The sequence below is a fragment of the Myotis lucifugus genome, unplaced genomic scaffold (genome assembly GCF_000147115.1).
Source record: "Myotis lucifugus unplaced genomic scaffold, Myoluc2.0 scaffold_82, whole genome shotgun sequence".
Taxonomy (NCBI): domain Eukaryota; kingdom Metazoa; phylum Chordata; class Mammalia; order Chiroptera; family Vespertilionidae; genus Myotis; species Myotis lucifugus.
The window spans coordinates 3,195,142-3,211,330 of record NW_005871130.1 but is presented as its reverse complement, the minus strand read 5'-3'; the positions used below and the strand labels follow the sequence as shown (position 1 = coordinate 3,211,330).

General features: G+C 49.7%; 1 protein-coding gene across 1 annotated transcript; it reads right to left on the bottom strand.

The window, feature by feature from the left end:
• Window positions 1-172: 172 nt before the first annotated feature.
• TSHZ1 (teashirt zinc finger homeobox 1) lies at window positions 173-15,967 on the bottom strand. Its single transcript, XM_023755632.1, has 3 exons — window positions 15,883-15,967; window positions 15,461-15,495; window positions 173-4,826 (listed from the first exon to the last, which is right to left on the bottom strand). Exons 1-3 carry the CDS (start codon window positions 15,965-15,967, stop codon window positions 1,515-1,517), a joined length of 3,432 nt encoding a protein of 1,143 aa, XP_023611400.1. The 3' UTR covers window positions 173-1,514.
• Between the last annotated feature and the right edge of the window lie 222 nt (window positions 15,968-16,189).

Here is a 16,189-nt window from a genome sequence, read left to right as displayed (position 1 = left end):
ATTATCGTTTCTAAAAGCGCAATACTTATCATTTGAGTGAAGGCATGTCAGCACACAAATCACAAAATGATGATTCTGAGTGGGATTTCTGTTGGTCGATTGCATCAGCAAGACCTCTCGCTGCTGAAATAACATCTCCCGAGGTGGAAGAATGACGACATGACAATCGACGTAAACCAAGAACGGCGTGAGGATTTATTTTACAGTTGAGAAAACAGTGGATTTAATTGTGTGAACCCAAATGTACTGTACAATATTAATGACAGAACATCAAACATATAATTAATAGTGCCTTGCTTTGTCTTCATTTATTTATTTTTTTGTCTGATATACATGCATCTGGAGAGATGCAAATGCCAGTAAAATTTCTCTATTTAAATCAAGCTGCAGGAACTAATTTTTATTCAAAAATCGTGGTTTTACATTATATACACAGAAATTTAATATAAAATGACAATATAAAAAGTTAAAAGAGAAAGCATACAGCCAGAAGGTACAAAGAAAGTTGGATAGGTTAAAATGGTAGGATAGGTAACCATTTAGGATGGTAGGATAGAGGAGTTTTTAAGCGGATGCTGCCAATTTATAAGGGAAGTACTCCGACATTTGCCCCGTGTTTTTTTTTCATTTATCAGTGCAGCGCGCTATAGAAAGGTCAGCTTGTACCAAAGCTTACATTTGTAAATAACTATAAACCGCAGTATTTTACAAGGAAAAAAAAAGAAATAGCATTTTTACACGTTTTAAATAATAGCTTGCATACTTTTTTTTCTTTTTTCTTTTTTTTTGCCAAAAGTGGCATTTTCTTCAGCATCCAGAGGGTCTGGGCATAGTGGCAACTGGGGTGTTTGTTGTTAGTTTTCTGTTTTGTTTTTTGTTTTGAACGTGTGACGTTGTGGCTTCCTAACCCCGCAAGTCCTAGACAACTTCTGTCTTCCAACAGCGGCATGCATGTTCCCTTCACAAACCAGTCTGCATATAAAAGCTCATTTTTTAATTATTAAATAAGTTTTGTGTCTGACACAGCTTTTGATCTGAATGAAATGCCTTTAAGCCTTTTCTTTTTTTTTTTTTTGGAGTGAAAGGCACAGAGATGCGATTACAGTCCCCAAAGGGTTAAATTTGACACCACTAGGTCCTATAACCTTTATTGTCATGGCAACTTGGTAATGTTTAGGATGTCTTTTTATCACTGTTATTTGTGTCTTTCTTTCCTGCTAAGTTGGTGTCTCTGAGTAGTGTGCCCCATCATTTCCTACAAAAGATAGCTTAACATCAAGAACAGATGTTGAAAATAAAGGTCAGACTTTGACTCACGGAAAAAGAAAAATGACATGCGCAATCAGACAAAGAGCATATAAATATAGCTACAAAACATGTGTAAGAAAAACCGAGGTCCAGGCAGGCCGTTCGGCAACCCAGGAAGGCTGATTTCGGAGGCTCAGGCCAGGCCTAGTGCAGTGTGAAGACGTTTAGTGCAATGTGCCGGGCGGGGTCCCTCGCGTACCTGGCTGCTACTGTTTCTCCAACTCTGTCACGTAGATCAGGTGGTCCTCCGGGGACTTGCCGTGGGTCTTGCTAAGGTGCAGTTTGACTGCGTGTTTGCTCGCAAAAGTCCGGTTGCACAGCTTACACTGGAATGTGGAGCCCAGATCGTCCTCGGCAGCCCCCACCGGGCCCACGGCCTTGTTGGCCAGGACCTTTGAGACACTCTGCTGGTCCTGAATCTGGTTGAGGGGCAGCTTGGAGAGGTCCTTCAAGCTGAAGCCCAGGTGCGTCTCTAGGTGACTGATGTACGTGGGCGCAGTTCTGAACTGAGAGGCACAATCGTTGCAGAAGAACACAGGGTGCCCTGTGTCCAGGTTCTTCAGGAACTTGGTCCCGCCTGTCCTCCTCAGCTGGTACTTGACGTTGGCCAGCCAGTGGCTGATGGTGGTCATGGACAGCCCCGTGAACTTGGAGATGTGCACCCGCTCCTGCGGGCCCAGGTCCGACAGGATGTACTTCCCCTCGGGCGTCTCCCGCAGGCTGGAGGCGAACTGGGCCTGCAGGATGAGCAGGTGCTGGGGGTTCCAGTTGGACTGGCGGCCCTTCCGCTTGTGAACAGGCGACAGCTCGTCCAGCGCCTCCTCGAAGCTGCTGGCATCGGCATCTGACTTCTCGGACACCGTGGAGGGCGTGGAGGACTTGGGGGTGAGCCGGCCCGTGAGGTTCTTCACCATGTCAGAGATGTCCATGAGCGCGCTCTCCCGCAGGGGCGAAGAAACTGCGTCGGCCACACCGGAGACCAGGGGCTTGCTCTTGGCCTTGGTCAGGTCGATGGGCTGGTCGCTGTTCTCGTAGTAGTAACGGTCGATGGCGTCGGCCTGCTTGGCGGGGGTGGCGGGGTAGATGGGCTTGTCCAGCATGCTGTTGCTGATTTTGTACAGCATAGCCAGCGGGTCCAGCGAGGGGCTCACGGGCTTGGACACTTTGCCTAGGTGTGTGTTCATGATGGACTGCAGTGCGCTCAGAGGGCTGATGAACGACGGCTCCGGCGAGTGGTCTGTGATGATGCCCAGGCTGCTGCAGCCATTGGTGACTTTGGCTTTGAGTGGCTCAGTGCCGTTGGGGGTGTGGGCCTCCACCGCACCCTCCTTCTTGGCCTTGCCCACCTCCACCTCCGGGCCCTTCTTCTGCTGGGTTTTGCTGCTGCTGTCCTCTGTCCTAGGGAAATCCTTATTCTCTTTGGCCACGGGGGACATGGCCTTGGCGGGTGAGCCCTTCTCCTTCTCCACGGGCCTCTCCTCCTTCTTCACGTTGACCTTGCCCGTGACCTTCTCCACCAGCTCCTCCATGGCTGACACGTTGCTCTTGTGGGGCGGCGGCGTGAGGCTCCCCGGGGAGTGCAGCAGCGCGTTGTGCTCCGAGGACAGCGACTTCACACTGCCGGCATAGGATGGCTGCATCTGCACGCTCTGCACGGCTGGCAGCGGCTTCACGGCGCCCGGCAGCTGGTAGGCCGCGTGGATGCTGGGGTAGCCGCCCCACGAGGGCGCGCCGTTCTGGGCTTTGCTGATGGCTGTGGAGACCGTGTTCTCCAGGGACTTCAGGATGTCCACCCCGCCCTTGGGGCTGTCATCCAGGTCCTCCTCGCGGAGGTACTGATAGAGCGTGGTGGGCTCAAACTTCTCGGAGGTGTCCTCGCTCTCCTCCTTGATCTTCTTCTCCGTGTCACCTGCCACTGGCACCTTCTCCTTGTCTGGTTCCTTTTTCTCCTCAGAGGTCGTGGACCCCGCCGGCGAGTCGGGCTGCTTTTTGATGTGGGAGGTGGGGAGCCGGGTGTGCGTGGTAGGGGGCAGAGGGATGGACTGGATCTTCTCCTCCACCACAGGGTCCAGCACCAGCTGCTTCCCCTTCTTGGAGGCGGAAGTGGTCACCTTCAGGAAGTGGCCGGTGACCATCATGTGGGCGGTGAGCTGCTGCAAGGTATCGTGGGAGCTGCCGCACTCCATGCACTTGAGGATCTGCGCTTTGCGGGCCTCAAACTGCCAGGTGTAACTGGCACCGTTCTGGTAGCCATAGCGGTTGTTGGGTGTCACGTAGGGGTTGGCGGTCTTCTGGTCCTTGGCTGACTCACTCAGGGCGGCCTCTGCGGTGACCCCTGCTGGCTCGGGGGAACACGGGGACGCCAGGTCCTGAAGGGCTCGCTTTTTCGTGGAAGGGACCAGTTTGGTGATGGCTGGTACTGGCTCCTTCAGAGGCACTTTCTGGTAATGCTTAGTCTTGATCATGTGGACGCTCAGGTCTTGTAGGGACTCGAAGGAGTGGCCACAGTACATGCACTTGAGCACCTTCTGGGCATCCTCCTTCCCTTCCATTTCCATCAGAGAGCGCTTCCTGGGCTTGGACCACCGCTTGGTCTTCTCGGAGTCCTTGTCCCTGTTGTCATCGCGGTAGTGGCCCGTCTCGTTCATGTGCACCGTCAGCTCCACCAGCGTGTCGTAGGCGGCGCTGCAATCCTTGCAGCGGAACTTGCTGGCGCCTGTAAACACCGAGCCGTACAGCTTGTTGTTCTGCCTGTAGAGCTGCACGGTGCTGAACAGGCTGGGCTCAGGCAGCAGCCCGTACGTGGACGTCTGCTGCAGCGTCTTGGCCAGCGCGGCCTGATGCCAGTCGTAGCCCGAGCCGCCGCTATTGCTGGTGCTGGTGCTGGTGCTGGAACTGGTACTGGTGCTGGAGCTGGAGCTGGAGCTGGGTGTGCTGGCGGTGGTGCCCGTGGTCCCCACCGTCGTTGTGGCGGGGGGTGTGGGGGTCGGGGTGGAGCTCTCCTTGGGGCCCACATCGTTGCTGCTGGCGGTCGAACTGGACTTCTTTAAATCCAGTGCTAAGCTGGACCAGCAGGACTCTGAGAATAAGTTCGCGTAGACGGCCTTGATTTGTGCCAGGCTGTCCTGGGGGTAGGAGGCGCTGTCTGGACCCTGTGGGTCCTCTTTGTCTTCTCTGGAGGAGGAGCTTTTGAAATGGGCAAGCTGGTCACTGTTTTCACTGAAAGGCGACCCGTAGCCGGCGTCCTGGTTGGTGGCCGTGCTGACAGGGGAGTCCTGGTAGCTCGGGGCCTCTTTGACCTCGGCTTCGTCGCCGCCCACGTAGTCACCATCCTGAATGTCCAGGGACAGCCCATCCTCCTCCACGTTTTCTTCATCTATTTCTGCTGCCTTCAATTCTTCCTCGGGAACATAAGCTAGGGCAGAAAAATGACACACGGTGAGAAGCAAATCACGTTCAAGGACATGGCCTCCCCAGCACGCACACCATGTTTCTCCTCGAGCTCCCAGGCCGCAAGGCTATCACCTCTAAGTGACCACCCACTCTGCACCTCGGAGCCAGAAATTAGGTTTCAACCAGGACAGCCTCTCTCCTGGGAGAAGACACTGCAAGGAAGGAGCCTCAAGGGGAGGGCAGGTCCTTCTGAAGACGTCGCGTGGGGATGCAGCTGGGAAGGAAAGGAAGGAACCCCGTCACCCCCTCCTACAGGCTTCTCCTTTCCTAAGCGATGACCGGCACGTCCCTCATGCCTTCCCACCAGGTGGGACCTGGCTGTCAACTTTCAGGGCAAGGTATTCCATAGACAGAATTACACAGTTTCCCTAAGTATAAAGACTCCTCAGTGACAAGTGATAAAATGCTCTGGCCCTCCCTCAAAAGGAGGAGGCCACCTAGCACCCAGGCCCCTGCCTGGAGGGAGCAGACGTCACCCAGAGGGGACACCAGGCAGGTGTCAAAGAGCCAGGTGGTACAAAGAAGCATTATTTGCAGGAGCCAAAGGGGGAAAACAACCCAAGTGTCCCCTGACAGGCAGAAGCATGGACAGGCAGAATATGGCGTGTTACCTGTGAAAAGAAAGGAAATCCTGACACCTGCTACAACATGGATGGGCCTTGAGGACATTGCGCTCAGTGAAACGAGTCAGTCACAAAGGACACATACTGTGTGATTCCACTTACATGAGCACCCAGAGGAGTCAGATCCATAGAGACAGAACGCAGAGGGTGGGTGCCAGACTGGGGTGGGTGCCCAGGAGCCGTTTAATGGGGGCAGAGCTTCGGTGGGAAGGAAGAGGTAAAGTTCTACAGGTGGCAGGTGTGATGGCTGCACAGCGATGTCACTGAACTGGACACTTACAAATGGCTAAAATGGCAACTTTCATGTCATGAATATTTTACCACAATAAAAACAGGCTCTGATTTTAACAAGGCCAGTAGTGTGTGCTCCTGCAGCCTAGTCCAGGCTACGTGTGCACGGCACACTGACTTCTTGATTGAAGGCAGCATTTCCCAGGGGACACTGCAAGATATTGACAGCTGTCCTGTGAGTGAGAGGGTTGGAAGGCATCTAAATCATTAGATAAAACCTGACATTTCTGCTGCAGGACATTTTAGATTCTTTACCGTCGTGTGCCATACCTTGTTAATCCCCCAGGGACATAAAATGGCATGCCTCTCCTCTTATTTGACCAATCTATTTTACTTACTTTTTATTATTTCCATTATTTTCTGAGGGGATAACTACCTGAAGTAGTGTTCCATTAACTACTTGGGAAATTGGGGGTTAAGATATTTTCCAGAAAGGCTCTATTAAAATACACTGATATGACCTGAGAAGGGTGTCTCATTAAATGTAATCACTCATTATCACATTATCAGAGCCGGATCCTAAGGGAATGTGGCAAAGCGCACTTATGTTTCAGGGATGGTTGAGAGGACAGACAGAGACCATCTTGTGTGCCCAGGGGGCGGAAGCGGGGCAGGCAGGCGACAGGAGAGCCTCAGCACCTGCGGACAGAGGACTTCAGATGCCAGCGGCAAGCACTCCAGAGCGGGGGCACACACAGTCACTATAAGCACACACACACCTTTGCACACGCACAGCCAATGACAACCATGCCTGCTGCCCAACGGGCCATTTTCATTTGACCATCTCCCTCTAACCTGCAGGACCTGCCAGGTGGCATCACCAAAATGCCTATTTTGCAGATGAGAAAACTGAATCTGACTGACTTCCCCAAGTTACATGGGAAACAGTGGATACAGGACTGGAATTTGGGTCACCTGACCTCCAGTCCCAGATGTTGCCACCCAGCCACCATCAGCACCAAGTCACTGTCCTTTGTCCTATCAGCATCCCATTGCCAGCGAAACCTCCAGGAAACATCTTTGGATGAATCAGTGACCCAAAGTAATTCTGTATTGAGTATTCAGAAACCTTGGATGTCAACTAAAATTGAAAAATAAAAAAATATTTTTAAAAAACTGGATGGAAAGAGATTAATAAATTCCTTGAGAATAAAAAAAAAATTTAGAAACTTCTCATGTGCCAGTCATACTGCTAGACATGAGAGAATCTTGATGAAAGAGAGTAAAAGGAGAGAAACTTTAAAATGTTGACACCCTTCAGCCCAATAATTTTACTTTTGGAAGCAGAGTCTAAAGACATGAAATGCAGACCATGCATGTGAACAGAGGCTTCATGGGAAGTGACTACCATCTAAACCAGTGGTTCTCAACCTTTCTAATGCCACGACCCTTTAATACAGTTCCTCATGTTGTGGTGACCCCCAACCATAAAATTATTCTCGTTGCTACTTCATAACTATAATTTTGCTACTGTTATGAATCATAATGTAAATATCTGATATGCAGTATGTATTTTCATTGTTACAAATTGAACATAATTAAAGCATAGTGATTAATCACAAAAACAATATGTGTTTTCCGATGGTCTTAGGCAACCCCTGTGAAAGGGTCGTTCGACCCCCAAAGGGGTTGCAACCCACAGGCTGTCGACCCACAGGTTGAGAACTGCTGAAAACCATCAGCAGTGAGCGCCGGTTTAGTCATCTGTAGTTTAGTCCTGTGATGCAATATTGTCCCAACATAATGAAGTATGCTTTGATGACATGGGCAAAGTCATTAGATGAAAAAGGCAAAAGACAAAACTGCGCACCGTGGAAAAATCCCTTTAAGGAATGTTGGTCGCAGTTATTTATAGCTGGTGAGTGCCTGGGTCATGTGTGGAGTGAGGTGGCTGTTGATAAGTATCCATATTTTCAAAATCTCCTTTGCTGTTTTCAGCTTAACAAATATAATAAATAAATACAACTGTCCATTTGACACCATTTCTGGAACAAAATAGTTGGCAGCCACTGGCCAGACCCTGAAATGAGGGATCCCAGGAGGGCAGGGCCCAGCCTGGGGAGGGAGTGTGGGCCGGGCTTTGCTTATTCTTACCATTTTTGAAAATATTAGAAAGTAGTCCTAAAAAAACAACAACAAATAAAAAGAAAATAAACAACAACAAAAAGAAAATATTAAAAAGTAGAGGGGAGGCGAGAACACTGAGGGCGTGGATGGTAGGGTTCCTATGGGTCTGCCCCCCAGATACCCAACCCTCCTGCCTGGCCCCTGTATTCCTGCCCCTCCTGGGAGCTGCCCAGAAGGGGAGGAGGGTGCTGGGGCCTCAGACGGGAGCAGCTGCAGGGACCCTCCGGAGCCACCAGCCCAGCAGCTCAGTGGTCACCTGTGGCCTAGGTCAGCCTTCAGTCCGGGCTCACACGGGGCAGAGGCCACAGTTCTGGTTAGCAGCCTTCCCAAGACCTGGAGGGGAGGTAGTGGACAGACATGATGAGACTGGGCTAGGAAACGGCGGATCCCATCCCTCCTCTCCTCACGAGCTTGCAGAATTGAGAGTTGGCTGTGAATGAGGAAAACGGATATGGAGAGGTGACAAGTAGACAGCCCAGGTCTCCGGCCCCTGCTTGGTTACTGGCTTATAGTAAATGCCATGCATTGCTATTGTTTTGCCACCTGGTGAAGCTATGCAATCAGACCAAATTACATGTTTATCTACACCAAACTAGGTCTTACACCTGCAAACGTGATATCCACGAACAGATGGCCATTATATCAAAATACACGGACTCCAAGGGCCAACTCCCAAAAGGGGCCCCCACACACCTGAGGGGTGAATGCCCAGCCTCAATTCACGGTAGAATCTTGCAACACACTTCCTTCCAAATCTATAATCGGTCACTTGGAGAGTCACTTCACCTCTGTTTCGGAGACAGTGAGAGGTTTTAATCAAAGTTAGAAAATATTGAGAAATGAAAAAGGCAGAGAACACAGACACGGAGCTGATTCCTCCCTCCTCTGAAAGGACACCAACACACAGGCAGCATCTCCGTCCATCGGACGTGAGTTACGGTTTTTTGCAGGATGTTTGACGCTGCTGAGCGAAGAGCTGAGAGGCCACTTCTGCTCTGACATCAGGTGAGCAAACATTTTTCTACCACTTTGGCCAATGTCAGTTGCCCTGTTCCAATCATGAAAGCACCTGATTCATAACAGAATTACTTCTTTACTTAAAACCCAACAGAATCCATTTTTAAGAATCACAATAAAATGGCCTCTGGTTTTTACCCAATTCTAATTTAATTAGGTATCCACAGGTAACTTCCTGAACATAAATACAATTTCTCCTTCTCACGGCCTCAGAATTTAATTTCAAGTGAAGTGAGAAATAAGACGCCTCATTTTGAGGCCCCTCCCCATGAGCACATCAGGGATTGATCTTAGGTCTGGAGTTGGCCGCATGTTACAGAAATATAATTATACAAGTGGAGAGCCCAAATTAGAGCTTAAACCATTACTGAAAAGACCAAAAGCTTTTCTGATTTTCAGCCATGTCAGGAAGAAAAAGAAGAGAAAATATAAGAGAACCTTGAAAAATTAAAGAGAAGTGGAAATGAAGTGAGAAGAGCAAACAGTGAAGGCAGGTCCTCATGATTCCCTCTGCATCTGAGGGGTGACGCACCCCTAACAGGGCCCAATTGGAATTATAGGTAAGTCACCCTGTTGGATACCATTTAGAAATCCAGAGAGGGACCTTGCATGAAATACTTCTCCACGCCACACAGCTGAAACCCAGCAAAGAAAGGTAACCCCATTAGTACCCATCCACGCCCTATACACCATACACCTGGCCTTCACGAAGGACATCTGGCTATCATGAAGGACCAGCAATGACTGACTCCGGACCCAGTCACTTTGCCCCTCGGCACTGGCACCCTGAGGTTCTCCAACAAAACGGCCCCTGTTAGAAAGTGAGCCCTGCCGCCTTCGCTAAGAGTGTGGCCGTGAGAGATGAGGGGAGAACGGGTTCCTATAGTTTCTGAACCCCACACAGGGCTTATGTCCCAGAAATGCCTCCATCTTCAACCCAGTAGCTCAGTCTCATAAAAGCACAGGAGAGAAGAAGAGAAATGGGAAAGTCAACCCTTGAGGGTTGGGGCACGGAGTAAGCAAGTGTGGGCACACCCAGACCCACAGGGATTGACTGGAGACTAACTTTTCAAAGAGAGTCGGGGAGTCTTTATCTTTAAATAGGCTACAGTCACATAGAAATTATGTACCAATGGGTTACACCACAAGCTAACATGCCCCACATAGTCACTTCTATACACAACACCTGACTTGCTTGATATTCCCTTAATAACCATAGTGGTGTCTGAACTAAAGTTGCATCCATGCTGTCATGACAGGCAACATCTGCTCTTACTGTAACAATTATGCTTATTTTCTATAGAATTCACTATTTTCAGTGAATTCTCATAACTGCGTTCCTAGATGCTTTTTAAAAAAAAATTTAGGCAGAGGGAGGGAGAGAGGGAGGGGAGTGAAGGAGGGCCAGGACTCATAGAAACTTCTAAATTTGGGTCATTATTTGTCATGATCTTTGTTTTCACCACAAGCTACAATTTTCTAAAAAATCTCTAGCTCATAAGTGTTCAAATGTACCAGAATGTTCTATAGTATTTGTAGAAATTTTTATTTCCGGTGATGAAATTATGAGAACAATATACTTCACAGGTAAATGAGTGCAATTTTTAAACTAAAAAAGTGTTATGAGGTAGGCTCCTGAATCTCAGAAAATAAAGTAAACCTGACATGTGCTTTTCCCTAAAACTGTCCCCCTGGGTGCTCTCGGCTCCCCGGGGCCCTCACCCCGCCACCTGGAATCTGATGAATGAGTGTGCTTGGGGATGGTAGCTGCAGCATGAAATTCCCCTTTTACAATTACTTACAGAAACAAATGACCTCCCAATCAAATAAAACAAAACCTCCACATCATTATTTTTGCTTTCTTTCTGTGTCAACACAGCTTTGCCTTCACTCCCTGCCCTGTCTGAGCCTGGCACGTGGTGTGAGTGTGACACTGAGCACACATCCCATGTGACACGGGATGCCAACATGTCAACAGAGGGAGGATGGTCACAGCAGCCTTACAGACCTGGAGGACACCACAGGAAGGCCCTCACAGCAGTCCCTGCAATGTAGGAGAGAAACCAGCCTCCGTGTGCTAGCATGGGAGTGCATGCATATATGTATGTGTGTGTGAGCGTATGTGCCTATGTGGGGAGTGCATTGTGGGGGTGTGTGCATGTGTGGATGAGTGTGAGTGCATATGTGTGCATGCATGCATGGGTATATGAGTGCATGTGTATGTGCACGCACACATGTGAGTGTGTATACATGGTTGTGCATGTATGTGTGGCTGTATGTGCATGTGGGAGGTTGTGCATGTGTGTGTACATATGTAGCTATGTGTGTATGTGTGGGTACGTGTGTGAATGTATGTACATGTGCAGGTGTGCATGTGTGGGGGGTGTACATGTGTGGGTGTGCACATGTGGGCATGTGTACATGTGTGGGTGGGTGTGCATGCATGGGTGAGCAGTGTATACGTGTGTGTGTGTGTGCATGTGAGAGTGAATGAAAAATTAAAACTACATAGACCCTATTATTTCCAAAATGGGAATGAGACAATTGGATCTTATGGTTAGATTTCACTTTTCTTAAAAAAATAAAATTTTGTTAATATTTTTTGTCATAAAATGTGCCTTTGGATGCCAGCATGTCCCTGAAGACGTGCTGTCACCTGGAGCAGCATGAAATTCTGTGCATTCTAACAAGAGTGGACATATGCGATGTGTATGGTCCAAGCTAGAGCTGAATCTGATGCTAGTATGTGCACCCTGACGGTTTACAGTTAAATGCACACAGTGTCTGAAAAAATGTGTCCATCTCAAAGTGTAATTATACAATGAGGCACAAGCATCTTATCTTCAGCAAATTAGATAAAAATTATGTTTCTCAAATCACAGCCCAACGTTTTTTAAAACATCTTTGTTTCTTTGAAGAAAACAAGATTTACTCTGTTCAACAGTCATGTTAAGACTTGGGAAGCAACAGCTGTATTTGTTTTTTAAGCTAAATGTAGTCAAGTTCCAAATTCCCTCGAGTCTCAGTAACATGGGCTCTGAGCAATTAGGTTTGTGTCCCCTCCCTGAACTGGCACTACATCTGCATCCCAATTATGCACGACCTAAAGTGTCTCCCTGAACCGTCCTGTTTTCCAGTCCAGGAGGCAAAGTCTCCAGAACTCCACCTCCTCACCATCGTTGTTCCCGGACAGATACTGGTAAGTAGGAGCAGCAATCCAAAGTGGGCTTTCCCTGAACAAGGTGTGCTTTCTAAAAGTCAGCTTTACCACTATCCTTCAAAACCCAGCAGGTCCCCCCCGGCTACTCAGAGTACCCATTCACACGCAGTATCACATACGTGTCATATCTGCTCCACCTCGACTGGACAGCCCAATGGAAAGTGAATGACATAACGTGTTCCTTCAACGGAAGGGGCTCAGCTTCTGCCGGGCCCCCCATTTTGATATTTGGAATCACTCAGATCCTGGCAGTTAACCTAATAGGCCAGCTGACTACATGTTCCCATTTTTAACTCACTTGGATTTTAAGCAATACCATCTAGATCAGTGGTTCTCAACCTTCCTAATGCCGCGACCCTTTAATACAGTTCCTCATGTTGTGGTGACCCCCAACCATAAAATTATTTTCGTTGCTACTTCATAACTATAATTTTGCTACTATAAACAATACGTAATTATATATGTGTTTTCCGATGGTCTTAGGCAACCCCTGTGAAAGGGTCGTTCGACCGCCAAAGGGGTCACGACCCACAGGTTGAGAACCGCTGGTCTAGATAGAAGAAAGGTGGTAACATGGGAAAATACAACAAATGAATACAGCAATTCAGTCTGAAAATACATTGAGTAATCCGCATTAATGAACTTGAATTCACACTGCTGCCACAGGACCCTTGGCGTCTGAGGGTCCCTCGTGCGAGACGGCCTGCGACTTCGCCTGAGGCACAGTGTCATGCGGAGGACACACAGGGAAAGGGGCTTGAGTTCCAAAGTTACAGACATTCAAGAGCCCCAGCAGTTCAAACACAATGGCTCTGCTTCACACGGACAACTAAGGAAGCAAAGGGACTGTCTAGGCCAGTGGTTCTCAACCTTCTGGCCCTTTAAATACAGTTCCTCATCTTGTGACCCAACCATAAAATTTTTTTCGTTGCTACTTCATAACTGTAATGTTGCTACTGTTATGAATCGTAATGTAAATATCTGATATGCAGGATGGTCTTAGGCGACCCCTGTGAAAGGGTCGTTCGACTGCCAAAGGGGTCGCGACCCACAGGTTGAGAACCGCTGGTCTAGGCGAAGAGAAGGCCATGGTAAAAGCGGACATTTATAACTACAGGGACATGAAGAAAGCCGAATCCGAGTCCTGCCTTTCAGTCCCTGAGACAGGGTCCTCAGAAACGTCCGGGGGCCACGCTGGGGTTTCGCCAGCTGGAGAGAACGCTTCCTGGTGGCCTATCAGAGGGGAGACAGGCCCTGGCCACCCGGCCGGCTCCCTGTCCCTCCCTCAGTCACATCACTAGCAGAGGTCTGTGAGGGGCGCCGTGCATGCGTGGGGAGCTCTGCAGCGATTCTAATCTCCGAGATTTACTGACTCCTCCTCATCATGTGATAAACCCTGTGTCCCAGCATTCTCATTAGAGCTCCATCACCAACGGAGCGCAGATGAATCAGTCCGGATGATTTCATTGAAATGTTCATTTCCATCCCTGCCGGCAACATCAGAATGGGAGTATTTAACCTGGTTCCATTACAAATACAAATGACCGTGAAGGGTAGGACAGATGTTAAAATCACGCCACACAACCGACTTCCATCCATTCTTCACGGGGAGGAACGCTGCGAGATCCCAGGATCCGCCTCCAGGAGGATCTCTGGTCCCTGATTCATTAGCGTTACTCATCAGCATTTCCCTCGCTTTCTTCATGAGCGTTCCCAGGCTAGTCGGGCTCATTTAATTTGGAGAAGGAAGCCTCTGTCAGTGATCTCAGTTTGATCAGGTGTGCGGCGGGGACGGGCGAGGGAGACGGGGGGCGTGCCGAGACACAGGCCGGGGGAGAGGAAACAATCTTGTCGAAAATGTTACCTTTCCAACATGAATGATGAAAGAGAAGTCAGTTAGAGACGCGGGGACGCAAAGATGGCTGTCACTTCGGATCGACACTGGCACGACTCACCTAGACAGGTGACACTTTGGTAGAGCAAACTCCCCCTGCATTATTGAGCAGAGGGTGACGGGGCTCCGGCAGGCTGGGCCCCAACGCCTGGGGCACCCGGAGACACGGATTCAGCAGGTGCATGGATTCCGCTCCTCATTTGCATCCTTCCTAGAAGCGGCAGACACGGTCTGCGGCTAAATGAAGAGAGGGGCTGGCATCTCAGCCCAGGCTCAGCCTCGAGCCCTCCTCGTGGTGTTTTTCTCTGAGGCTGCGACAATGCACCCTAATTAGGGGGTGCTCAGGGCCCCTACCCTAGCCATCATTTTCCTTCTTAGAAGTTTAACCTAAGCCACTATTCCTAGTCCAAGGACATTTCCTTTTTCGATTGCTTCCGAAAGGCAGCCACTGGGGCCCTGAGTCCGCCTGTGACCATGTGTTGGAGAACATACAGGGTTTGGTCACGACAACTTCCAGGAAAAGGTTTTAAAACAGAAACAAAACAGACTCTGTCCTGGCTGTCCCCACCGAAGAGCCTTTCTCACCACGACCAGCCAAGAGGACACTCAGACCCTCCGCTCCCGGCCTCTAATGGCGCTCCGCCCTTCCCGCCCGCCTCCTTCGGTTCTGCTCAGAAAGCCGCTTGCAAAGAAATGCTGAGCATGTTTAAATTAGTAAGAAAAAAGGAAGAAAAATATGCAGAGGGACAGAGAGAGAAAGCACACGCTATGAAACCATCCAACGTACCCTAGGGGAGCAGATGCGAAGGAAATGAGCAAGGCCAGTCACACACAGAAAAGACTGCCTGACACTAACAGTTCCCACGCACGCGCTGTGGCCACCAGGAGGGACGAGTGTGCACGTGGACATACACCCTCCGTGGAGGGTGAGGAGCCCGTGACAGTCGCCTGAAGCGTCTTCCCCACAACAACACTGACGTTCCATCCCAAAGAGCAATAAGATATATTCCGGGATAACGACCCGCCTAGATGGACAGAATGACTTTCCCCGGCCCTCTAGTAACGTATTTAGGGCGACTGATAATACACTGTTATTTTGAAAGAAATAATGTCCTTGTTTCTGGGTAAACATTTCATTCCCACAGACGATGTGCTCAGCCAGCACTAAGCTCTGGGTCACAATGTCACAGAACAATAACAGGATATATTTACCCAGCTCTCCTCTGAACCCAACGCCATCCCCGGTGTTCGGCACCGTGAATGTTGTTAGTTCATCGACACCATAAGGGGAAAGCCTGCCCTGACTCTCCACGTCCACACGAGGAAACGGAGGCATAAGGTTACCTGAGCGGCCCCCACTACACAATCAGCTGGTTGCAGAGCAGGACACCCCCCTCTTCCCCCGGAGCCAAGTCCCAGACGGGCCACACACAGCCACACACGGGCCACTGCTGCCAGCAGCTGTAAGTGGTGTGGTTGGAATGAACTCTGTCTTCAGAACATGCTGTTTGTAAAATCAGCCCTTACCTGCGTGGCGTCAGTGAGAGTGGTGTCGAGCAGTTCTGCCGGAAAGCCGTGGCCATGCACCAGCCTCGGCAGCACTCCCAGGGATGCCAGGCGGGGGACGGCCGCAAGCCACCGGTTTCCAGCCAGGGAGACCCAGACTCATCCCAGAGATAGGAAACAGAACGATGTGGCCAGGAGTTGGGGAAGGGGATGTCGGAAATTGTTTCACGGTTGCAGAGTGTCAGTATGGGAAGATAAAAAGTTCTGGAGATGGATGATGATGATGGCTACACAACAATTCGAATATACTTAACTCCACAAAACCACGTACCATCATAAAAAAGGGAGGGCCGAAAATCCCTGTTTCCAACTGTGCCAAACCAGGCTCTGTCCAGAGCCTGGGCTCTGCACTGCCCCGGGCAGCCCTCCAGGACCCTCCGCACCATGCAGTCCAGCGGTCTGCCCCTGCTGGGTCAGGTCTCCGGGGACCATAGCACCTGAGTGGCACTTGCTCCTGGCAGCTGTCATGGTGCCTGAACAAAGTAAGTGTCCAGTACCTCTAGGCTGGAATGATGAACTGAAGAAAAAGCAAACAATCATCCCAAAGCCAATGGAGGCGCATAAACGCACGGAGGATGATGCTTTGTGCACAGACACCATGGGTTTCCATGTGGCCCCGTCACCTGGGGAGCGGGCTGGGCTGAAGCACAGCAGCGATAACTTAGTTTACCAATCCCAGGTATAAAAAAT

What these genes read in the sequence shown, in the direction of transcription:
- TSHZ1 (XM_023755632.1), bottom strand. Translation starts at nt 15,967, where the DNA reads ATGACAGCTGCCAGGAGCAAGTGCCACTCAGGTGCTATGGTCCCCGGA. An exon ending in GCAGACCGCTGGACTGCATG is followed by an intron (nt 15,496 to 15,882) that starts GTGCGGAGGGTC and finishes GCTTTCCGGCAG; the next exon opens with AACTGCTCGACACCACTCTC. An exon ending in CTCTCACTGACGCCACGCAG is followed by an intron (nt 4,827 to 15,460) that starts GTAAGGGCTGAT and finishes TAGAGGTGATAG; the next exon opens with CCTTGCGGCCTGGGAGCTCG.